We start from the raw sequence: 22,802 nt of genomic DNA, 5'->3' as shown, positions 1-22,802 counted from the left end.
TTTTCTTGATCGCCAAGCGCTAGGTGTTATTCGGCTAACGTTGTCTCGTAACGTTATGTTTAACATAGCGAAGGAGAATACTACAACGGGTCTCATTGCGGTACTCTCAAACATGTATGAAAAACCCTCTGCCTCAAATAAAGTTTATTTGATGCGTAGATTGTTTAATCTGAGGATGACAGAAGGTGCTTCGGTGGCTAAGTATCTGAACGAATTCAATATTGTGGTAACACAATTGAGTTCTATATCTATCAAATTTGATGATGAGGTTAGGACTTTGATTCTTTTATCTAGTTTGCTAGAAAGTTGGAATGGTACTGTAATGGCAGTAAGTAATTCTTCAGGAAAAGAAAAATTGAATTACAATGATATTCGAGATTTAATTCTGAGTGAAGAAATTCGCAGGAGGGAATTAGGAGAAACATTAGGTTCTGCCCTAAATACAGAAACCAGAGGAAGATCAGTAGGAAAAAACCTGAACCGCAACAGATCAAAATCCAAACACAAAAGCAAGTCAAGAACTGGAGAGGAACGGAGTTGTTGGAATTGTGGAAAGAAGGGACATCTAAAAGGAGATTGTCCGACATTGAATAAGATCAAAGGTGATCAAAATCAAAAGTCTGCTAATGTTGCAATGGAGGAGATTTATGATGCTTTGATATTGAGTATTCACAGCCCTCTTGAATCTTGGATTTTAGATTCTAAGGCATCATTCCATTCTACTTCACATAGGGAAATCATAGACAATTACATTAGTGGTGATTTTGGGAAGATTTATTTGGCTGACGATGAACCTTTGAAGATTGTGGGTAAAGGGAATATAATAATAAAGTTGCCAAACGGATCTATTTGGAAAATACAGAATGTCAGACATGTGTCTAATTTGAAAAGAAACTTGATTTCTGTTGGACAACTTGATGATAAAGGTCATGTTGTAATCTTCATGGGTGGTTTATGGAAAATCACCAAAGAAGCCATAGTTGTTGCTCGTGGTAAAAAAGAAGGAACCCTTTACATGACTACGAACAATAGAGATATAGTAGCAGTTGTTGGTGAGAAGGAAGACTCAAATCTGTGGCACCAAAGGATTGGGCATATGAGTCAAAAAGGGATGAAGGTACTTGCATCTAAGAGGAAACTGTCAGATTTGAAATCGGTGAACATTGACTTTTGTGAGGATTGCATCTTCGGCAGACAAAAGAGGGTTAGTTTTTCAAAGGATGGCAGGAAATCGAAGTCAGAAAAGTTAGAGTTGGTTCATACAGATGTATGGGGACCTGCACCAGTTTCATCTCTTGGAGGATCATCATACTATGTTACATTTATCGACGACTCAACGTGAAAGGTATGGATTTATTTTCTGAAACATAAATCTAAAGTTTATACTACTTTTAAGAAGTAGAAAGCCTTGATGGAGACTAAAACAGGTCTGAAAATTAAGCGTTTGAGATCAAATAATGGAGAGGAATATGAGGACAATGAGTTCAAGAAATATTGTGTAGAAAGTGGAATTAGAGTGGAGAAGACTGTTCGAAAGACACTTCAACAGAATGACATTGCAGAATGCATGAATAGAACTCTAAATGAACGTGCTAAAAGTATGAGGATACATGCCAGATTACCAAAGATGTTTTGGGCAGATGCAGTTAACGTTGCAATATATCTGATTAACCGTGGTCCATCTGTTCCATTGGATGGAGAACTACCAGAAGAAACTTGGAGCGGTAAAAAGGTAAATCTTTCTTTTTTAAAGGTATTTGGCTGTGTTTCATATGTGCATATAGATTTTGCTGATAGAAGTAAACTTGATCTGAAATCTGTTAAATGTACTTTTATTAGGTATGACATTGATAAATTTGGTTATCGATTTTGGGATAATAAAAATCAAAAAATAATCAGAAGTAGAGATGTCATATTTAATGAGAAAGTAATGTATAAAGACGGGGACAAGTCTGCATTTGAATCTGAATATGTTACTTGTCATGAGCATGTTAAGTTAGAGGAGATTAGTGAGAATGGTTTGAATAGTAAGATTCAGAATAATCCTGAAAATCTTATTCCACAAACTGAGCCACATACTCCTACTCCTAAGTTGAGACGGTCAGAAAGAGAGTCTAAACCTACACAGCGTTGGTCTCCATCTTTACATTATTTGTTGTTGTCTGCTGGGGGTGAACTCGAAAGTTATGATGAGGCTTTACAAGTTGATGATTTAATCAAGTGGGAGTCAGCTATGCAGGATGAAATGGATTCACTCATGGCAAACCAAACATGAGAGTTGACTAAATTACCAGTGGGTAAGAAAACTTTGCACAACAAGTGGGTTTACAAGGTCAAACAGGAACATAATGGGAGTAAACGCTACAAGGTCAAATTAGTTGCAAAGGGATTTCAGCAAAAGGAAGGGATTGACTACATTGAAATTTTCTCTCCAGTTGTGAAGTTGACCACTATCAAATTGGTGTTGGGAATTGTGGTTGTTGAAGATTTGTATCTTGAGTAGATGGATGTGAAGATAGCTTTTCTCCATGGTGATTTGGAGGAGGAAATTTACATGAAGCAGCCACAAGGTTTTTTTGGCATGTGGCAAAGAGGAGTTTGTATGCAAACTTCGAAAAAGCTTGTATGGTTTAAAACAGGCCCCAAGGCAATGGTACAAGAAGTTTGATGGGTTTATGTGTAGCAACGGTTTTACAAGATGTCAAGAAGATTATTGCTGTTCTTTCAAGAGGTTTGACAAAAGTTATATTATTTTGCTCTTATATGTTGATGATATGCTTATCACATGATCTAGCATTGAAAAAATAAAAAGATTGAAGAAACTTTTGTCCATCCAATTTGAGATAAAGGATCTTGAATTTGCAAACAAAATCCTTGATATGTGGATTCACACGGACAAGGCAAATGGTACTTTGAAGTTGTCACAGGCTGAGTATGACAAGAAAGTTCTCAAGAGGTTTAGCATGGATAGTGCAAAACCAGTGAGCACTCCATTGGCTAGCCACTTCAGACTTACCAAAGAGCAGTCTCCGAAGACCGAAAAAGAGCAGGCTGTGGGCTCGCCTTTTTCTGCGCTCTCGCCTTTCGGAAAGGGTTTGAGAAGAAGGCCTCACAGTTCGGACTCCCGCGGTTCTGAATCTAGTCTCACAAGTGCAATGTGAAATTGATAATCACCAAAAAGTCTAAATCCGACAAATCGTTTTGAAAAATCGATTTTAAATCAAATAATGCCAAAATTGGACTGCTTTGCCAGATACAGAGTCGCCACCTAAATATTTTATTTTGAAAAAATTTAAGAAATCCTGACTCATGCCAAAGGCCACGTGTCCGTCATCACTAAAGTTACCTCGGCTCGGAAACTTAGGTACGAGAGGGGAAGGTTCTAAAATGAGCATTCACGCTCGCTCGATCAAAGATCGGCCTCTACTAATCATGATATGTTCTTTTATAAACATTATGGTGCCGTTTGGTAACACTTACGTTTTCAGTTTTCTGTTTATATTTACAAAAATTTAAAAAACTCAAATAAAAACTTGTTTGGTAAAACTTTTGATTTATAAATTAGTGGTCTCAGTTTATAAATTTGGCCAAAAAATGTGTTTCTGTTTTGAGTTTTGAGTTTTTTTTTTTTTTTTTTATCACCCAACACTAGCCACCATCCGCCACTATTTTCCACCACCGTCTTCCGACACCACCACCCACCACCACTCGCCACCCACCTACCACCACCAGCCACTACCCGCCACCAGCCACCTGCCACCCACTCGCCACCACCACCCATCCCTCCCTGCCGTCGCCGCCGCCGCCACCACCACCACCACCACCATCACCCACCACCCATCTGCCACCACCACCCACTCGCTACCACCTACCACCCGCCACCATCACCCACCACCCATCCGCCACCCATCTGCCACCACCACCCACTCGCTACCACCTACCATCTGCCATCCGCTACCCACTTGCCACCACCACCCACTACCTACCACCACCACCGCCACAACCACCCACTTGCTACCACCTACCACCTGCCACCGTCATCCACCCACCCGCTACCACCCACCATTCGCCACCCACCCACCACCACCCACCACCACCTACCATCCACTCGCTACCACCTGCCACCGTCATCCACTCACCCACCACCCACCTGCCATCTGCCATCCACCTGCCACCACCACCCGCCACCACCACCATTACCACCCACTCGTTACCACCCGCCACCGTCACCTACCACCATTACCACCCACTCGTTACCACCCGCCACCGTCACCCACCCACCCACCAGCACCACCCGCCACCACCACCCACCCGCCATCCGCCACCCACTTGCCACCACCACCACCAATCACCCGTCACCACCACCACCACCACCACCCACTCGCTATCACCCACCACCCGCCATCGTCACCCACCCACCCACCACCACCACCCACCACCGCCACCACCACCACCACCACCTACTCGCTACCACCCCCCACTACCCGCCATCCGCCACCCACCTGCTACCACCACCAACCACCACTACCACTACCACCCACTCGCTACCACCTACCACCCGCCACCGACACCCACCCACCCACCACCACCACCACCCACCCGCCACCACCTACCACCACCCACCGTCACCACTTTTCACCACCGTCTTCCGCCGCCACTTGCCACCACTTGTCATTTCTCACTCTTTTTTATATTTTAAATTTTTTTAAAACATTTTGTCAATTACCAACGCGTTTGTAGTTTATGTTTTTCTAAAAATAAATAAAAAATAAACAAAAACCAATTTATAAAATTTTTGTAAATATAAATTGAAAACGTAAAAGGTACCAAACACACCCTATGTGTTCTTGTTCTGATTATTAGCTAATTTTACTATGTGGCACACACAAGCAAGTATAGACTAAGATTGCAAGAATTGGAACATTTCAAGTCATGTTTGTTTTTGTGAAAATGGTTTGAATTTGCCACCCTCAAGTGGGCTTAAAACATGATTTTCCAATTCAAACAACAAAGCCTTCATCCATAGGCATTCATGCAGTTTAGCAAATAAGCACATAGCCTCATGGTAAGCATGCGAAACATGGTAATATGGTAATCACACTCATGCAAGTATGCTAAAACATAAAAACTTACCGAGTACTCCAAGCCAAAACAGAAAGTAATTAGAAATATGCATGATCCTAACTATACAAAATGTCTAATACAACACGTGAAATAATGCAACTAATAGGCTCGGCTATTTAACATGTTATTTGCAACACTTTGATAGCATGCTTTGAAATACGTATTCGAAGAAGTATTGAAATTACGATGCAGTTTGAATGATGTATCAAGGCTCGGTGCATGCAAGACAAATGAATGGATGCAAGAATGCGATATGCTAATCAAAACATGTCCCTAATCTAACCATCAAAAGCAATTAAGTAAAAGGGAGAAAGTCGTGGAGTTAGAAGATGTAATACCCCTGTTCCGTAATATGTTAATTGGTCCTTAACATAATGTGATTATGTATTTTGATATGATTTGGTGTTCTACTATGTGAAAATATGTGGTTTGAAATTTTATCTGTTCACCATAGGAATATCTGTTCGAATAATCAGCTTGGGAAATTCAATCGAGGGCCTTATCGGCCACAGAACCCGAAATTTATTACGCCATTGTGTTTGGCATAATTTTTAGAGCCTACGGTGAAATTTAATTGAAAATTTATTCGGGCCAGATTAAATTGAATTATTTAATGACATTGTGCTCCAATTGTTTAATATCTTAATTGTGGCTAGTGGGGCTTCTTGCATTTGAGCACTACACATCTCATTCTCTCATATACCTTCATTTTGGCTGATATTCACTCTAAGGAGAGGAGAGGGCCGACCTTTAGAGAGAGAGAAGAGAGAAAAATCTGTGTTTGATCTTGAGGGCTTGGAATCTTGGAGTCCAACTCAAATTGGACCATAGATTGAAGAATTGGACTTCTAGGTAAGCCATTGACTCTTGAAATTATGAATTGAACTTGTAATCTTGTGAGTTCAAGAGTTGTTTGTAATCAAGAGCATGTAATAAGTTGATTTTTGTTGAGTTTGAAGTCTTAGAACTCATGCATGTAAGAGATTACCTTGAATTTGCATGTTTGAGCTTGAAACACATGATCCATGTAGAGTTTTGGTTAAAGCTCATGTTGTAATCGCCATTTGTACCATCTGAGTTGGGAATGATGAGCATCTCCCACATGCATGTACAAATCATGGAAGTATAAGTCTTGAATGTTTGAGTTTGAGCATGTAGATGATGGGTTTGAGATGTTTTGGGACATGCATGTAGATAAATCATGAAATTGAGCTTCCTAATGTTGTAATCTTGTATTAGTAGCATGTTAGCATGTGTAAATGTGTAATTTGAGCCATTGCATGCAAGAAATGTAGATGGAAAACCGTATTGGAGCTCAAGAACACGATCTGGGAAACCCAGATTTTTGAAGTCCGCTCGAGCGGGGTAATGGCCGCTCGAGCGGGAAAATCGTGCTCCCAGCATTTTTGCAGAGTTGGATGTCCGCTCGAGCGGGACACCTCACGCTCGAGCGTGGAGTCTTGTAGACAGGCCTTCAGCTCGAGCGCATCTTTCGTGTAACCAGTACTTTAGCAGGCCTTAAGGGTCCGCTCGAGCGGAGAAGTTTACGCTCGAGCGGGGACCCTGTTTCCTGGAATTTTGTTCATGCATTCTGTGATTCGTTTTCCGTTCTCTTTCACTTGTAAGCACTCTTAGGCATATGTTAAGCATTGTAAATGAGTTAATGAGATACGAACAAAGCCTAAAGAGGAATATGTGAATTAAAGAACGGATTGAACTGTTAGTGACCCTTTTGTATTCATGAAATGTGTAGGGTCAAGCTCCAGGGCGCATCCACAAGCCGATCACTGTGAGTAATATCAATATTTGAAAACTTGTCAATGTCCAATTGTTATTCCCCTATAAATATTATAAGTTGTTAATCGGGATTGTGGACAAAAGTCTGACAAGAATAAATGAATGAGTGGGCCAAAGGCCGTTTTGACATGAAAGAGTGGGCCGAAGGCCGTTTTGATAAGAATGAATGGGCCAAAGGCCGTTTTGACATGAATGAATGGGCCAAAGGCCGTTTTGACATGAAGGAATGGGCCAAAGGCCGTTTTGACATGAATGAATGGGCCGAAGGCCGTTTTGATAAGAATGAATGGGCCGAAGGCTGTTTGATAAGAATGAATGGGCCGAAGGCCGTTTTGATAAGAATGAATGGGCCGAAGGCCGTTTTGATAAGAATGAATGGGCCGAAGGCCGTTTCGACATGAATGAATGGGCCGAAGGCCGTTTCGACATGAATGGAAATCTGAATGGGCCAAAGGCCAGAATGTTTGGAACTACAGTTACTTGACTTGCATTTCGTATAGTTATATATATATATATTTTGTTGTTAAACAGAAGTATGAATTGGGCCCAAGGCCGTTTGGAGCATGTTGTTCTACATATTGTTATGTAACTGTTATATTTGATATTATTCACTGGGCTATCGCTCACGCTCATTCATGTATTTGTAGGTGAGCCAAGGGAAGTCCAAACCCAGCCCCAGTGAAGTCTGCTAGAAACAACAGGAGTTTTGGGAGAGTCAGCCTTGTGCCTCGCGCATGAGACCATCCTTGCCCTTTTACTATGTACCTATGTTTTGTCTTGTTGGCAAGGACCTAGTGCATGTCTGTACGTACATAGTCTGTTATAGGTTGACTCGCTTTGGACGATCCTGTCTGTAATGAATTTTCGTGAGACCGTACTTTTGATGTGAGTTATTAACGTATCTGAGTATGGTTTGTTTGATGTGCATGTAAGCACGGCTCTATGGACAAAGTTTTTAATTTTGCTTCCGTTTGGCCCCCATTAACTCTGTTAAAATACATTTGGTTTGGTTTGAGGCCGTAGGTAATCTCATGGTTACTGGCCGGTTGCGTCCCTAACCCATGGGGGCGGGTTCGGGTCGTGACAGAGTGGTATCAGAGCACGAGTTAATAACTCACACACTTGTCCAAAAAGAGCAATAAGCGTCTAGATAAGATCTAGGATGCATTCATGTGATAAGTGCGAGTTTGGAAGCATTGATTATATGCTTAAATGTTTTGTTATGAATAATTATATGTGTAAGTTGTGAACTACTTGCATTACAAATTATCTGGAAATGTGTGCTCCTTAGTGTATGTGTACTTGTGTACCTTTGGTATGGAATATAATGCAAGTTTAATCAGATGGTGAGAACCAGAGGTGATGAGTTAGAGGAATCCTCTGCTGCCAGACTGGACAGAATGGAAAGACTGATTCAGGAAATGGCAGAAGCTTTGAGACAGCAACAGGAGTGGCAACAACAGTGGCAGCAACCACATCCGCCACCCCCACCTCCGGCACCACCTGTGCCAGATAATCAAAATGATGATCGGATAATCGCTCTCACCAAGGAGTTCAAAAAAATGAAACCACCACAGTTTCATGGTGGATTGGATCCTTTGAAAGCGGAAGCTTGGGTTCTTGGGATCGAAAAACTGTTTGAAGTATTTCCGTGCTCGGATACACAGAAAGTGCTTCTAGCCACTTTTATGCTAGAAGACGAAGCGAGAAGATGGTGGATGTTAATGCGAGAAAACCACCGGGGTGTTGACTGGGTGAGATTTTTGGAAATCTTCTATGACAAGTACTTCCCACAGTGTGTCCGGGACAGGAAAGTGGCAGAATTCATGGAACTCAAGCAAGACAGCATGACTGTAGCTGAGTATGAGGCCAAATTTACTGAATTGGCCAGGTTTGCACCACACGTAATTGACACTGATTATAAGAAGGCAAGGCATTTTGAAGGTGGGCTCCGAAGTGACATCCTAGAGCGAGTGAATGTCCTGAAGTTGGAGACCTACATCGGGGTGCTTGACCGGGCCATCATATCAGAGGCTAACATAGCTAGGCAAGCTAAGCCAACAATCGAATGGAAAAGCAACAAAAGACAAGGCTTCTTTTCGAAGAAGAAATTCTTGAAAAAGCAAAACACGGGCTCCTCAACTACTTCCAGTTCTTCCCGAGACACAGCTCCCATGTGCAACACTTGTGGCAAAAAGCACCGTGGAGTCTGTTACCGTACATCAGGAGCCTGTTTTAAGTGTGGGAAACAAGGGCATATAGCCCGAGATTGTAATCAGAATAGTGGGAAGATAGCTGCTAGCTCCACTGCATCGATCCCGAAGCCGGGAAACACTTTGAGATCTGCTACTACTGGGGATACAGTGAGACAAGGGAGAGTCTTTGCACTCGTTCCGGGTGATACACGGAATGCCAATGCCGTTGTCTCAGGTACTATCTCGATATGTAATCAGGATGCTTTTGTGTTAATTGATTCTGGATCAACGCATTCATTTGTGACATATGCATTTGCATCTAGGCTGAAAAGACCCCTAGAATTGTTGCCATATTTGTTATGTGTGTCTGCTCCATCGGGGGAATCTGTGTTATGTGACTATATATATCGGTTTTGTGACATGCATATTGAGGATGCTACCCTATATGTAGATTTGTTGCCCTTAAACTTTAGACACTTCGATGTAATTTTGGGCATGGATTGGTTGACCAAATATTGTGCTACTATAGATTGTGTGACAAAGAGAGTTGTGTTTAAACCACCAGAACAGGAAGAAATTGTGTTTGTGGGAAATGGGGTAGTACCTCCACCATATTTGATATCTGCAATGAAAGCATGTAAATTGATTAGGAAGGGATGCCAGGGTTATTTGTGTTATGTATTGACTGAACAATCCGTGAATGTTGAATTGAATGGTATTCCCATTGTTAGAGAATTCCCAGATGTGTTTCCAAATGAATTACCAGGGGAATTGGTAGACAGGGAGATAGAGTTTACTATTGAAACCGTGCCAGGCACCCAGCCTATTTCTAAAACTCCCTACAGGATGGCTACAGCCGAAATGAAAGAATTAAAAGAACAGTTGCAAGACCTTCTTGATAAAGGGTTTATTCGGCCCAGTACTTCGCCTTGGGGCGCACCAGTGTTATTTGTAAAGAAAAAGGATGGTACCTTACGCCTGTGCATTGATTACCGGGAATTGAACAAGGTAACGATAAAGAACAAATATCCCTTACCCCGTATTGATGACTTATTTGATCAGTTGCAGGGATCACGGGTGTTTTCTAAGATTGATTTGAGATCTGGGTATCATCAGCTGAAGGTTAAAGCAGAGGATGTTGAGAAAACCGCGTTCAGAACGAGGTATGGTCATTTTGAATTTCTTGTTATGCCATTTGGAGTGACTAATGCTCCGGCAGCGTTTATGGACCTAATGAATAGAATTTTTAAAACCTACCTTGATGAGTTTGTTGTAGTCTTCATCGATGATATTTTGATTTACTCTAAAGATAAACTTGAACATGAACATCATTTGAGGATTGTTTTACAAATACTTCGGGAAAGAAAACTATTTGCTAAGTTAAAGAAATGTGAGTTTTGGTTGGATGAGGTTATTTTCTTAGGGCACGTGGTCAACAAGGAAGGAATTTCAGTGGACCCGCAGAAAATAGAAGCAATTGTGAATTGGCCTACACCAACTAATGTGACAGAAGTTCGCAGTTTCATGGGCTTAGCTGGGTACTACAGAAGGTTTGTAAAGGACTTTTCGAAATTAGCTGTGCCTCTTACCCAATTGACACGTAAAGGACAACCATTTGAGTGGAATAGTGAAAGAGAATCAGCCTTTCATGAATTGAAGACAAGATTGACCACTGCACCAATTTTGACACTACCTTCAGGTACGGAAAATTTTGTGATTTTCAGTGACGCATCTTATAAGGGTTTGGGTTGTGTGTTAATGCAGAACGGAAAGGTTATTGCTTACGCCTCCCGACAGTTGAGGCCACATGAGAAGAATTATCCAACACATGACCTAGAATTGGCCGCAGTTGTTTTTGCTTTGAAAATCTGGCGGCACTATTTGTATGGGGCAAAGTGTGAAGTCTACACAGATCATAAAAGCCTAAAATACTTCTTCACGCAGAAAGAGTTGAATATGCGTCAGAGAAGATGGCTGGAATTGATAAAAGATTACGACCTAGAAATTCAGTATCACCCCGGAAAAGCTAATACAGTGGCTGATGCCTTGAGCAGGAAATCAACAGGGAGTATGGCTTGTTTGCTTACTGAACAAAGGGAGATCTTGCAAGACTTTGAAAAGTCTGAAATTGAAGTGGTAGTGTGTGAACAGGGCGGATTGATAGCCGCTATTACAGCCGAGCCGGCAATTGTTGATGAAATCAAGCAAAAACAGAAAGAGGATGAGTTCCTCAGAAAGGTAATTGATGAATTTGAAGTAAGCCCAAAAGCGGAGTTCGGCGTCGAGAATGGAATGTTGAAATTTCGAAACCGAATATGTGTCCCAGATATCACGGAACTAAAGAAGAGGGTCTTAGATGAAGCCCACAGATCCGTATTTACTATGCATCCGGGTAACAATAAAATGTATCAGGATTTGAAACAAACCTATTGGTGGCCTAAAATGAAGAAAGAGATTGCAGAATATGTGTCCAAGTGCCTTCAGTGTCAGCAGGTTAAGGCTGAACATCAGAAACCAGGCGGTCTACTTCAACCTCTCCCTATTCCTGAGTGGAAGTGGGAACATGTGACTATGGATTTCGTTGTTGGCCTACCTCGGACTTCCCGAGGTATGGATTCTGTTTGGGTTGTAGTTGATAGACTGACTAAATCTGCACATTTTCTGCCTGTCAAAACTACGTTTACCGCTTATAGGTTGGCTACTATTTATGTTGATGAAATTGTCCGTTTACACGGAGTTCCAGTATCCATTGTGTTGGATAGAGATCCAAAGTTTGTATCTAGATTGTGGAAGAGTTTGCAGGAAGCTATGGGAACAGAACTAAGGTTCAGCACTGCATTCCACCCACAGACAGATGGGCAGTCAGAACGAACAATACAGACTTTGGAAGATATGCTTCGCATGTGTGCTTTGGATTTTCAGGGGAGTTGGGAAGATTACTTGCCACTTGCAGAATTTGCCTATAATAATAGCTTCCACTCCAGCATCGGTATGGCACCATACGAGGCTTTGTATGGTAGGAGGTGTAGATCACCTATTTGTTGGACAGAGGTCGGAGACAGAGCTTTGCTTGGGCCCGAAATTGTACAAGACACCTCTGAAAAGATCAAAACTATTCGGCAAAGGCTCAAAACAGCTCAAGACCGACAGAAGAGTTATGCAGATGTCCGGAGAAGACCTCTTGAGTATGAGGTCGGCGACCATGTGTTCATCCGTGTTTCTCCAATGAAAGGCCAAGTCAGGTTTGGGAAAAAGGGCAAGTTGACGCCCCGTTATATTGGGCCGTTTCAAATTTTGGAGAAACTTGGTCCAGTTGCTTATAGAGTTGCTTTGCCACCGGGATTTGAGCAAATCCACAATGTGTTTCATGTGTCAATGTTGAGGGGTTACCTCCGAGACCCGTTGCATGTGATTGATTATCACCGGATTGCTATCGATGAAAATATGGAATATGCTGAATGGCCGGAAAGAATTGTTGACCGACAAGTAAAAGAATTGAGAAACAGATCCATTCCAATGGTGAAAGTGGAATGGAAGGAACACTATGGGACAGATGCTACATGGGAAAAAGAGGAGGAAATGCGTCTACGCTATCCACATTTGTTTCCTGACGAAGGTAAATTAAGTTTGGAGGACCAAACTTCCTAAAGGGGGGAAGACTGTAATACCCCTGTTCCGTAATATGTTAATTGGTCCTTAACATAATGTGATTATGTATTTTGATATGATTTGGTGTTCTACTATGTGAAAATATGTGGTTTGAAATTTTATCTGTTCGAATAATCAGCTTGGGAAATTCAATCGAGGGCCTTATCGGCCACAGAACCCGAAATTTATTACGCCATTGTGTTTGGCATAATTTTTAGAGCCTACGGTGAAATTTAATTGAAAATTTATTCGGGCCAGATTAAATTGAATTATTTAATGACATTGTGCTCCAATTGTTTAATATCTTAATTGTGGCTAGTGGGGCTTCTTGCATTTGAGCACTACACATCTCATTCTCTCATATACCTTCATTTTGGCTGATATTCACTCTAAGGAGAGGAGAGGGCCGACCTTTAGAGAGAGAGAAGAGAGAAAAATCTGTGTTTGATCTTGAGGGCTTGGAATCTTGGAGTCCAACTCAAATTGGACCATAGATTGAAGAATTGGACTTCTAGGTAAGCCATTGACTCTTGAAATTATGAATTGAACTTGTAATCTTGTGAGTTCAAGAGTTGTTTGTAATCAAGAGCATGTAATAAGTTGATTTTTGTTGAGTTTGAAGTCTTAGAACTCATGCATGTAAGAGATTACCTTGAATTTGCATGTTTGAGCTTGAAACACATGATCCATGTAGAGTTTTGGTTAAAGCTCATGTTGTAATCGCCATTTGTACCATCTGAGTTGGGAATGATGAGCATCTCCCACATGCATGTACAAATCATGGAAGTATAAGTCTTGAATGTTTGAGTTTGAGCATGTAGATGATGGGTTTGAGATGTTTTGGGACATGCATGTAGATAAATCATGAAATTGAGCTTCCTAATGTTGTAATCTTGTATTAGTAGCATGTTAGCATGTGTAAATGTGTAATTTGAGCCATTGCATGCAAGAAATGTAGATGGAAAACCGTATTGGAGCTCAAGAACACGATCTGGGAAACCCAGATTTTTGAGGTCCGCTCGAGCGGGGTAATGGCCGCTCGAGCGGGAAAATCGTGCTCCCAGCATTTTTGCAGAGTTGGATGTCCGCTCGAGCGGGACACCTCACGCTCGAGCATGGAGTCTTGTAGACAGGCCTTCAGCTCGAGCGCATCTTTCGTGTAACCAGTACTTTAGCAGGCCTTAAGGGTCCGCTCGAGCGGAGAAGTTTACGCTCGAGCGGGGACCCTGTTTCCTGGAATTTTGTTCATGCATTCTGTGATTCGTTTTCCGTTCTCTTTCACTTGTAAGCACTCTTAGGCATATGTTAAGCATTGTAAATGAGTTAATGAGATACGAACAAAGCCTAAAGAGGAATATGTGAATTAAAGAACGGATTGAACTGTTAGTGACCCTTTTGTATTCATGAAATGTGTAGGGTCAAGCTCCAGGGCGCATCCACAAGCCGATCACTGTGAGTAATATCAATATTTGAAAACTTGTCAATGTCCAATTGTTATTCCCCTATAAATATTATAAGTTGTTAATCGGGATTGTGGACAAAAGTCTGACAAGAATAAATGAATGAGTGGGCCAAAGGCCGTTTTGACATGAAAGAGTGGGCCGAAGGCCGTTTTGATAAGAATGAATGGGCCAAAGGCCGTTTTGATAAGAATGAATGGGCCAAAGGCCGTTTTGACATGAATGAATGGGCCAAAGGCCGTTTTGACATGAAGGAATGGGCCAAAGGCCGTTTTGACATGAATGAATGGGCCAAAGGCCGTTTTGACATGAAGGAATGGGCCAAAGGCCGTTTTGACATGAATGAATGGGCCGAAGGCCGTTTTGATAAGAATGAATGGGCCGAAGGCTGTTTGATAAGAATGAATGGGCCGAAGGCCGTTTTGATAAGAATGAATGGGCCGAAGGCCGTTTTGATAAGAATGAATGGGCCGAAGGCCGTTTCGACATGAATGGAAATCTGAATGGGCCAAAGGCCAGAATGTTTGGAACTACAGTTACTTGACTTGCATTTCGTATAGTTATATATATATATATTTTGTTGTTAAACAGAAGTATGAATTGGGCCCAAGGCCGTTTGGAGCATGTTGTTCTACATATTGTTATGTAACTGTTATATTTGATATTATTCACTGGGCTATCGCTCACGCTCATTCATGTATTTGTAGGTGAGCCAAGGGAAGTCCAAACCCAGCCCCAGTGAAGTCTGCTAGAAACAACAGGAGTTTTGGGAGAGTCAGCCTTGTGCCTCGCGCATGAGACCATCCTTGCCCTTTTACTATGTACCTATGTTTTGTCTTGTTGGCAAGGACCTAGTGCATGTCTGTACGTACATAGTCTGTTATAGGTTGACTCGCTTTGGACGATCCTGTCTGTAATGAATTTTCGTGAGACCGTACTTTTGATGTGAGTTATTAACGTATCTGAGTATGGTTTGTTTGATGTGCATGTAAGCACGGCTCTATGGACAAAGTTTTTAATTTTGCTTCCGTTTGGCCCCCATTAACTCTGTTAAAATACATTTGGTTTGGTTTGAGGCCGTAGGTAATCTCATGGTTACTGGCCGGTTGCGTCCCTAACCCATGGGGGCGGGTTCAGGTCGTGACAGAAGACATGCACACACGCACGCACACTTATTACAACATTATGCCCTCGCGAAGAAGGGTCGGAATAAATAAGCTAACTAGCTATGCTAATTAAGCTAAGTTATTACAAACCAAAACTAATTAACAATTCTAGCTAATTTTTACAACAATTGAAACAAATTAACTAACTATTCTAAGCTAGCTAAATATTACAAACCGAATTAAGCTAATTAATTACAAAACGAATTAATTAACTAAATAGTTACAGCACTTGAATTAACTAGCTATTCTAAGCTAACTAAAGCAATTAAATGGCCTCGAGGGCGAGAGACGCATGCATGCTCGATTGCTCTACCCGAAAATGCCACCACCTTGCTATCGGATGCCTGTGTTTGCACTCGTTTGATCACTCAAAATTGCGCCAACTCCCAAAATGCCTCTGCTTCAACTCAAGAGCACACTTGGGCAATTTTTCATTAGTGGCCGGTTGGCTACCAATGGTGGCCATTGGCTACCATTGGTGGCCAGTCAACTACTGTTGGTGGCCATCAGCCACTACTGATGGCCGATCGGCCACCCTTGCCCTGAACTTCCTTTTTGCTGCAATAGAGAGCAAACAGAGGCAAAGTAGTGTATTCTCAAGGTTTGTGTGCATTGCTACTCATCTTATCATTACACAAGTTCAAAGGAGTGTAATTCTCGGCCCTCAAACCATCAACCAAGCATTTTCAATGCATGATGGCTAAGGAGCCAAGCTTGCACAAGTTAATGAATGCAAAACAAGACTCGACAAAACCATAACCCTATCATGCATGATCAAGGGTGATGGTGACAAAGAAAAGTGGAACGTTTCATCACTTTGAGTATGAAACGTCCTATTTTTCTCATGTTCGAATTAACGTCCGATCCCAACACATGCAATGTAACACATAAGATGCTTATCTTGTCTCTTTTACTTGTTCATTTTTATTTACTCATTTTAGCTTACCAATCCACTCTTTAGTTGATTAGTCCAAAAGGTGAGTGTCCTCTAATTGAAAGTAGACTTAAACCACAAGTTTCTTGAGCATGAAAGAGACCTCATGTCGTTGATAATGAACTCTCGAAGGAATTAAACCATTAAGCATGAATGTCTCCATTTCATACTCAAGCCAACAAAGGGGTTCAAAGCCACTTTCAAAATAAATGAAAAAGTGAAGAATAGAGGGAGATTGCAGAGATTTCAGTGCTGAAATAGAGTGCAAAATGACATTACAACATGCAAGCAACTCATGTAATTCATGTTAAAAAGCCTAAAACATTAAGCTAGCGAAGCCTCTTTATACTACAACCACACAATACAAGCGTCAAAGGACCAAACCAGCTCAAAATAGAGCTAAAACCAGTCAAAACAGTAGCAAAAACATGCTGAGATTAAGGTACAAAATGCTCACATGTTAAGCTATCTAGGCATACAAACAAGACACAAGGAGGAGAGGCTATCCCCTCTAATTTTGGACTTCAAAACAATGTTTTTGCCACTGAAATAACTCTAAATTTTAGTGGTTTAAAGGCCCAAAAATTTTGATTTGATTATGCTAAAAGATAGTGCAAAAGCTTACACAATTAAGCAACAAGAATGGTGGATCACCCCTTAGCACAAAATAGCCTCAAACCATCATGTTAAGCCTCAAAAAATAGAGTTTTCTGTAGTTGAAAACCACCTAAAAAATGATACAAAAGGATGGCAAAATGAGTAGTCAAAACAAGTACACTAAGCAAGTGAACTACCTCTTGAAGCTCAAGCACAAAATATCCTCAAATTCCAGCTCAAACCTCCTTCAAGAGCTCAAATTAGACCCTAAAGAACCTCAGCTCAAAGGTGAGAGTGTTTGGTTAAGGCTTGATGTGCAAAAGTGTAGAGAAATAAGACTTTAAGGCATAAATCAAGAAGAGAGAGAGAGAGAGAGAGAAATTTGATCAAAATTTTCTAACCCCTCAAAATGGGAGAAAGCACCCCCTATATATAGAAAATCAAGGTTTAGGCTTGAAACCATCCTACCATACACGTGTATGGAGATGCACTTTAGTGAACAACAGCTGGCACAGCTGACAAACAAATATCTAAAAAAAAGAGACAAATGGCTGTCGGCCACTATTAGTAGCCGACCAGCCACCACAAGTGGCCGGCAAGCACAACTAGTGGCCGACAAGGCTTAGGACTGGCCGACAAGTTCCCTCCGTTTTCCAAGCAAGAGGCAACAAGGTTTTGGCCTAAAAACAAGCACAAAACAAATAGATTTAGAGGCTTAAAGACAAGGTATTCCGCTGAGGACTTCGGGCGCTCAAAATGAGCACAAACAAGCACAATCATCGAGTGCACAAATGATGACGTCCAAGTCTTGAGGTCGGTCAAAAATGGGGTGTCTACAGTTGCCCCTCTTTAACAAAACTCGGAAGTCATGAAATGACGGGAGTGAATGTCAAAGCCTAGAGACGACCCATTTTTGACAAGGCCGAAGACTTAGACAAACAATCAAACAAAACAAAGAACGGTTGCGCCTGCAGGCTGCCTACGTATCCCTTTGCAAGGAATCAAACTTGCGTAGTTCTGGGGCAAGATGCAAATGATATGCACGATGCAACAACATAACTTATGGTCATGCAATGAGAATGTAACGAAACATCTGAATGCAAGCATTATGCAAAGAAATGCTACAGCAATCTCATTATATGTAAAGAAAATGAACGCGCTACGCGTGGGAATCACAAGCCAAACCATATTTCATGCAGAAAGGATGTAAGAAAATTGTGCAGGCTTAACTACTTATCACATAGGAAAGGTAAAGAATAACATAATCCATCGGGCGCACCCGAGGTGTCAAACAAGATTCCAATGCGTTGCACGCGCGAGACGAAAGATGGTGTGAACACATGGACACACCATAATGCTCTTAACTGGAGCGGTGATAAATATCGGAACACATCTCCAATATTTGTAACCAAAACAAAGAGTGGTATAAGCATCGGAACTCATCCAAATGCTTTTAACCAAAGCATCCTAACGCGTCGCACGCGAGAGGAGAAGAGAGCGGTGTTAACATCAGGCGTACCTGAATGTTTCTAACCGAAAACGTCCTAACGCGCTACACGCGAAAGGAAACAGGGGTAATGAGAACACCAGGGCACACTCAAATGTCTCTAACCGAAGCATCCTAATGCGTCACACGCGAGAGGAGAAAGGGAGTGGTGTAAACACCGGAACTTGTCCGAATGCTTCTAACCAAAACAAGCAGTGGTGTAAACACCAGGCATACCCGAATGTTTCTAACCAAAATAAGGAGTGGTGTAAACACCGAGCGTACCCGAATGTTTCTAACCAAAAGGAGGAGTGGTGTAAACACAGGGCGTACGCGAATGTTTCTAACCAAAAGGAGTGGTGGTGTATGCAACGGAACGTATCCAAATGCTTCTAACCGGGGGTGGTATAAACATCGAAACACATCTCAATGTTTCTAACCAAAACATGGTGTAGCATAAGTATCGGAACACGTCTAAATGCTTCTAACCGAAACAAGGTAGATCAAAGGACATGAGTGGTCACACCTGGAGCTCCTCTAAATGAACCGTACATACAATATCGTGCCTGGATAAGAAAGAAACTTAACAAGCATAATATAGCAAGCGTGCACGTTTTACGCAAGATTAGCAAAGAATATTCTATGTAGTAATAACAACAACATGTTCTATGCAAGAGACGGATAAATGCATATTCTATGCATAGGATAGGATGCACGCAATAATCAATCGCGAAAATGCATGTTCAATGCGAGGATTAATAACATGTTCGATGCAAAATACTGAATAAAAAAATAATGCACGTTTTATGCAATGGTAAAAAGCGTGTCTAATAAAATCGATTCAGTTGCAACCTCCGATTTACCTCTCGGAGGAGTAACAATATATGTCAAAAAGGATACACCTCGTTCATGCCGGTTGGTGATGAGTCATGCATCGAAGACATGGTTCGAAACTTCCACAGAGACACTTTGAGCTGAAAAGTGAACTTTCTTGCACCTTCTTGAGAACCAAGGACACAAAACAGCATAAAAACACACAGGGTGAACACTGAAAGCTTGTCGGCCACCTTGAAGAAGTATCGGCCACTTGTCAGCCACGAGGGAATTCTGTCGGCCAGAAATGGTGGCCGTCGGCCACTTGTGGCAATTTGGGCCATTTTGGTCCTTTTGCATAGAGATCTTTAAGTACACATCTCCAAACCTCATTTCCTCACACCTACATTGCCGAAATTGCTTCCTCTTCCTCCCTGGACACTTTTCCCCTCTAGATCCGAGCTTTATACGTGTTTTCCAACGCCCCACGTAAAGTTGATTTGCTAAAATCTCTTGATTTCCTCCGTTTTGAACCGATTGTAATTTATTTTCGGTGTTTTTTCTTTATTTTCCCCACTTGAGGTTTGTTTCCCTCGAGTTTGTCTTGAGTTTGGCGCTTTTTCCCAGGCTTTGACTTTTTTCAGCATTTTCTCTCTCTTAAGGTTGACTTTTGTTGACTTTTGGCATTTTTCACCTATTTTACTCATTTTCGCCTACTTTCTCACCTTCTTTTCAGATGGCAGACGGCATTCCCCACGACGGAGGTTCTCCAGGGATGGAGGGAGATCCTTAGCACATAGCATTACCACCCAGAGTCCGACCCTTCGACCCAGAGAGATACCACCTCGAGGTGCATGTACTACCGCCCAATGCAGTTCGTCATTTCAGTGGATTCGCACGAGGTGCACTAGATGATTGCTTGCTGTGAGAGCTAGAGTCTCACTTATCCTACGGCGCCTCCAAGGTACGCATTGTTTCCCTACATTTTCCGCGATGTACTTTACATTTCCTGTATAGCTCGCACTTTTGCACTGTCTTTCATCTACTCATCCCAAACACATTCACGCAATGTATTTCTTACACTGCCTTTCATCTGCTTACTCTAATCATATTCATGCACCGTATTTCTTACACTGCCTTTCATCTGCTCATTCTGAACACAGGTGAACTCTCGTTTCACCCGAGGATATGGGAGCACATCTGCGTGAGAGTGGTACATGGACCTCCCCGTCGGTGTCCGCCAGATCGTCGACGAGGTGGGGTTTGGTTTATTCTGCATGGGGCTATCGCGCCTCATGGCGAGCAGGTCCCTACTTGGTGCGCTGGTAGAGAGATGGTGGGACACCACCAACTCTTTCCATTTCTCTACCACGGGAGATATAACGATGACCCCGTACGATTTTGCTATGCTCATGGGCATCGAAGTAGGAGGCAGGCCGATCCTATATGATACTGACATGGGTGAGTGAGAGACCGCCTAGATCTATTTGTTGGGGGCATACCCATCTATCTTCCGATCGGGGACAGTTCGGTACAACTGGTTTGTAGACCAGTTCAGAGGGACAGCTCTAGAGATTATAGGGAAGATCGAGCAGTATGCCTGAGACTTCTTGATGTTCCTCTTTGGTACTACCTTATTCACCGACAAGGCGAACACAGTCGGGCTATATCTTTTGAGTTCTTTGGTGGACTTGTCTCAGGTCCGGCATTACGACTGGGGCGGCGCTGGCCTCACTACCTTGTACTGCTATATGAGCTCGACATCCTATAGGAGCGGGAACAGAGTTAGCTGCTATTGGAGAGCCTGGGAGGTATACTTTACTTTTCTGTTTTACATTCTCTGCTGTGCTTTCTCATTTGCACTTTCTGTACACTGCACACACACAGTCTGATCTCTGCTTTGCATTTGTACTTTCTCTAACCTACACTACACACCTTGCTTTCTGTATTTTCTCTGTATTCTGTATTCTCTGGACATTGCACACATACTCTGCTTTCCGCATTATCTGTGTTTAAACAGTTGTATACTCATTGTCGCGCTTTTGCTTTTTATAGCAATGGGTTTATGCCTATTTTCCGACACTTGCCCCAGAGACAGAGGTGGAGATGCCTCCTAGGACGCCATACTCTCACTGGTATGACAGGAGATGCCAGCTGAGGACCCGAGAGACCCTTTCATTTTTTTGCCGATATTTCGATACAGTGAGGGCAACAGAGGTAACTCAAAACTCATAGTTCTTTCTACTTTCAGTTTCGATTCATATTGCATATCTAATGGCAACTAACAACCTATGCATTTGCTGCCTACGGATCTTATGGCAGCTCTAGGTGACGATGCTAAAGGGTGTCAGATATTAGTTCGTCGGCGCTTGGGGTGCTTATCGTAATCGGCTCATGCTTGAGGGACTAGTAGGCCGAGCTTGGTTCCTAGTTGAGCGCTTCCTACGCCAGACGTTGGGTTTGCCACTACAGATAGTTCCCATGCCACCTCCGTTATCCATGCAGGCTACAGAGAGTCTCTTATCCCAGGAGATCATTGACTTTATGCGAGGCGTAGAGGCAGACTATTTTCTCAGAGAGGGGGACTACACGATATACATTCAGACGCACTTCATGCCTCCCTTAACGGGTGTTCGTACTCATACAATGAGGGCAGCAGATACCCCTTCGGCTAGATAGAGCTTTCGACTGAGTTGACAGATTGGCGGTACTCTAGAGAGGCTTATCCGATTTCGATTGAGCCTCCGTTGCCCAGTCACTGATATGTCAGGACACAAGATTCACCTCCGGTATGTATTACAGTTTTTATTTTCTCCATTCTCGCTCAGATACTTAGACATAAATTCTTTTCGGACACTGATCATTCAAAATTGCATTTGTAGGCGCCCGCAGGTTATGTCGAGGGATTGCTTGAGATGTTGACCTCATTCAAGGGCATGATCTTGCAGAGGGAGGCACTGCTTGGCTTTCACATCATCCAGGTAATTTTTCAATTTTCTTATATTTTGGTCATCATATTTCTACTGACACTGAAACTGACGTTTCGACTGAACATTTCCCCATATTGCACTGATACACTGCATGTATAGATCACATCTAACACATTACATTCACACACCGTATTTGACTTCTACATGTACTCATTCCGCACATCATAGTTGCATCTGATATACATACTAAGCCTGATATATACCAACTGCCTGTTCAGGTCCTACCTCTACTGACAGCAGCAGCGACAGCAGGACCATCAGCACCCCCTTCAGCAGCAGGGGGAGAGAGAGAGAGGCTCCGACACACGACCAAGAGAGACGTTGTGAGTCTATCATGCATGATGATGACGAGACCAGCGAGATCGAGGAAGCTGCAGATCCGCATGACGAGTCATTCGAGAGCAGAGATGATGATGTTAACTCAGATTCCACTAGTGGAGATGAGGCTGAGCCAGAATTTGATGCAGAGGATGACGACGACTTCGGTTCTGATTCTAGTTCAACATCAGGTTCAGATAGTGGTGCGGATGGAGATAGCTTTGTAGAGTCCACTCCACCAAGGAAAATGACGAGGAGGCCCTTTAGAGCTTGA

At 42.4% G+C, this 22,802-nt stretch overlaps 1 protein-coding gene across 1 annotated transcript; it reads left to right on the top strand.

The window, feature by feature from the left end:
• Nucleotides 1–1,411: 1,411 nt before the first annotated feature.
• Nucleotides 1,412–22,802, top strand: LOC145791274 (uncharacterized). The gene is made up of 6 exons (XM_082871618.1): nt 1,412–2,260; nt 2,342–2,490; nt 2,795–3,093; nt 10,723–11,184; nt 11,227–12,732; nt 22,429–22,802. The coding sequence occupies exons 1-6, from the start codon at nt 1,412–1,414 to the stop codon at nt 22,800–22,802; spliced, it is 3,639 nt and encodes a 1,212-aa protein (XP_082727744.1).

The sequence above is a fragment of the Camellia sinensis genome, chromosome 5, assembly GCF_055761805.1.
Source record: "Camellia sinensis isolate YWXY chromosome 5, ASM5576180v1, whole genome shotgun sequence".
In the NCBI taxonomy this organism is placed as follows: domain Eukaryota; kingdom Viridiplantae; phylum Streptophyta; class Magnoliopsida; order Ericales; family Theaceae; genus Camellia; species Camellia sinensis.
Note: the sequence above shows the minus strand (reverse complement) of the source record. Positions and strands in the feature narration are given on the sequence as shown.

Coding starts and splice junctions, on each gene's coding strand:
- LOC145791274 (XM_082871618.1), top strand. CDS start 1,412: ATGGAGACTAAAACAGGTCTGAAAATTAAGCGTTTGAGATCAAATAAT. Junction 2,261..2,341: donor ATGAAATGGATTCACTCATG/GCAAACCAAACA, acceptor AAGGTCAAACAG/GAACATAATGGGAGTAAACG. Junction 3,094..10,722: donor GCTCTCGCCTTTCGGAAAGG/GTTTGAGAAGAA, acceptor TGACACGTAAAG/GACAACCATTTGAGTGGAAT.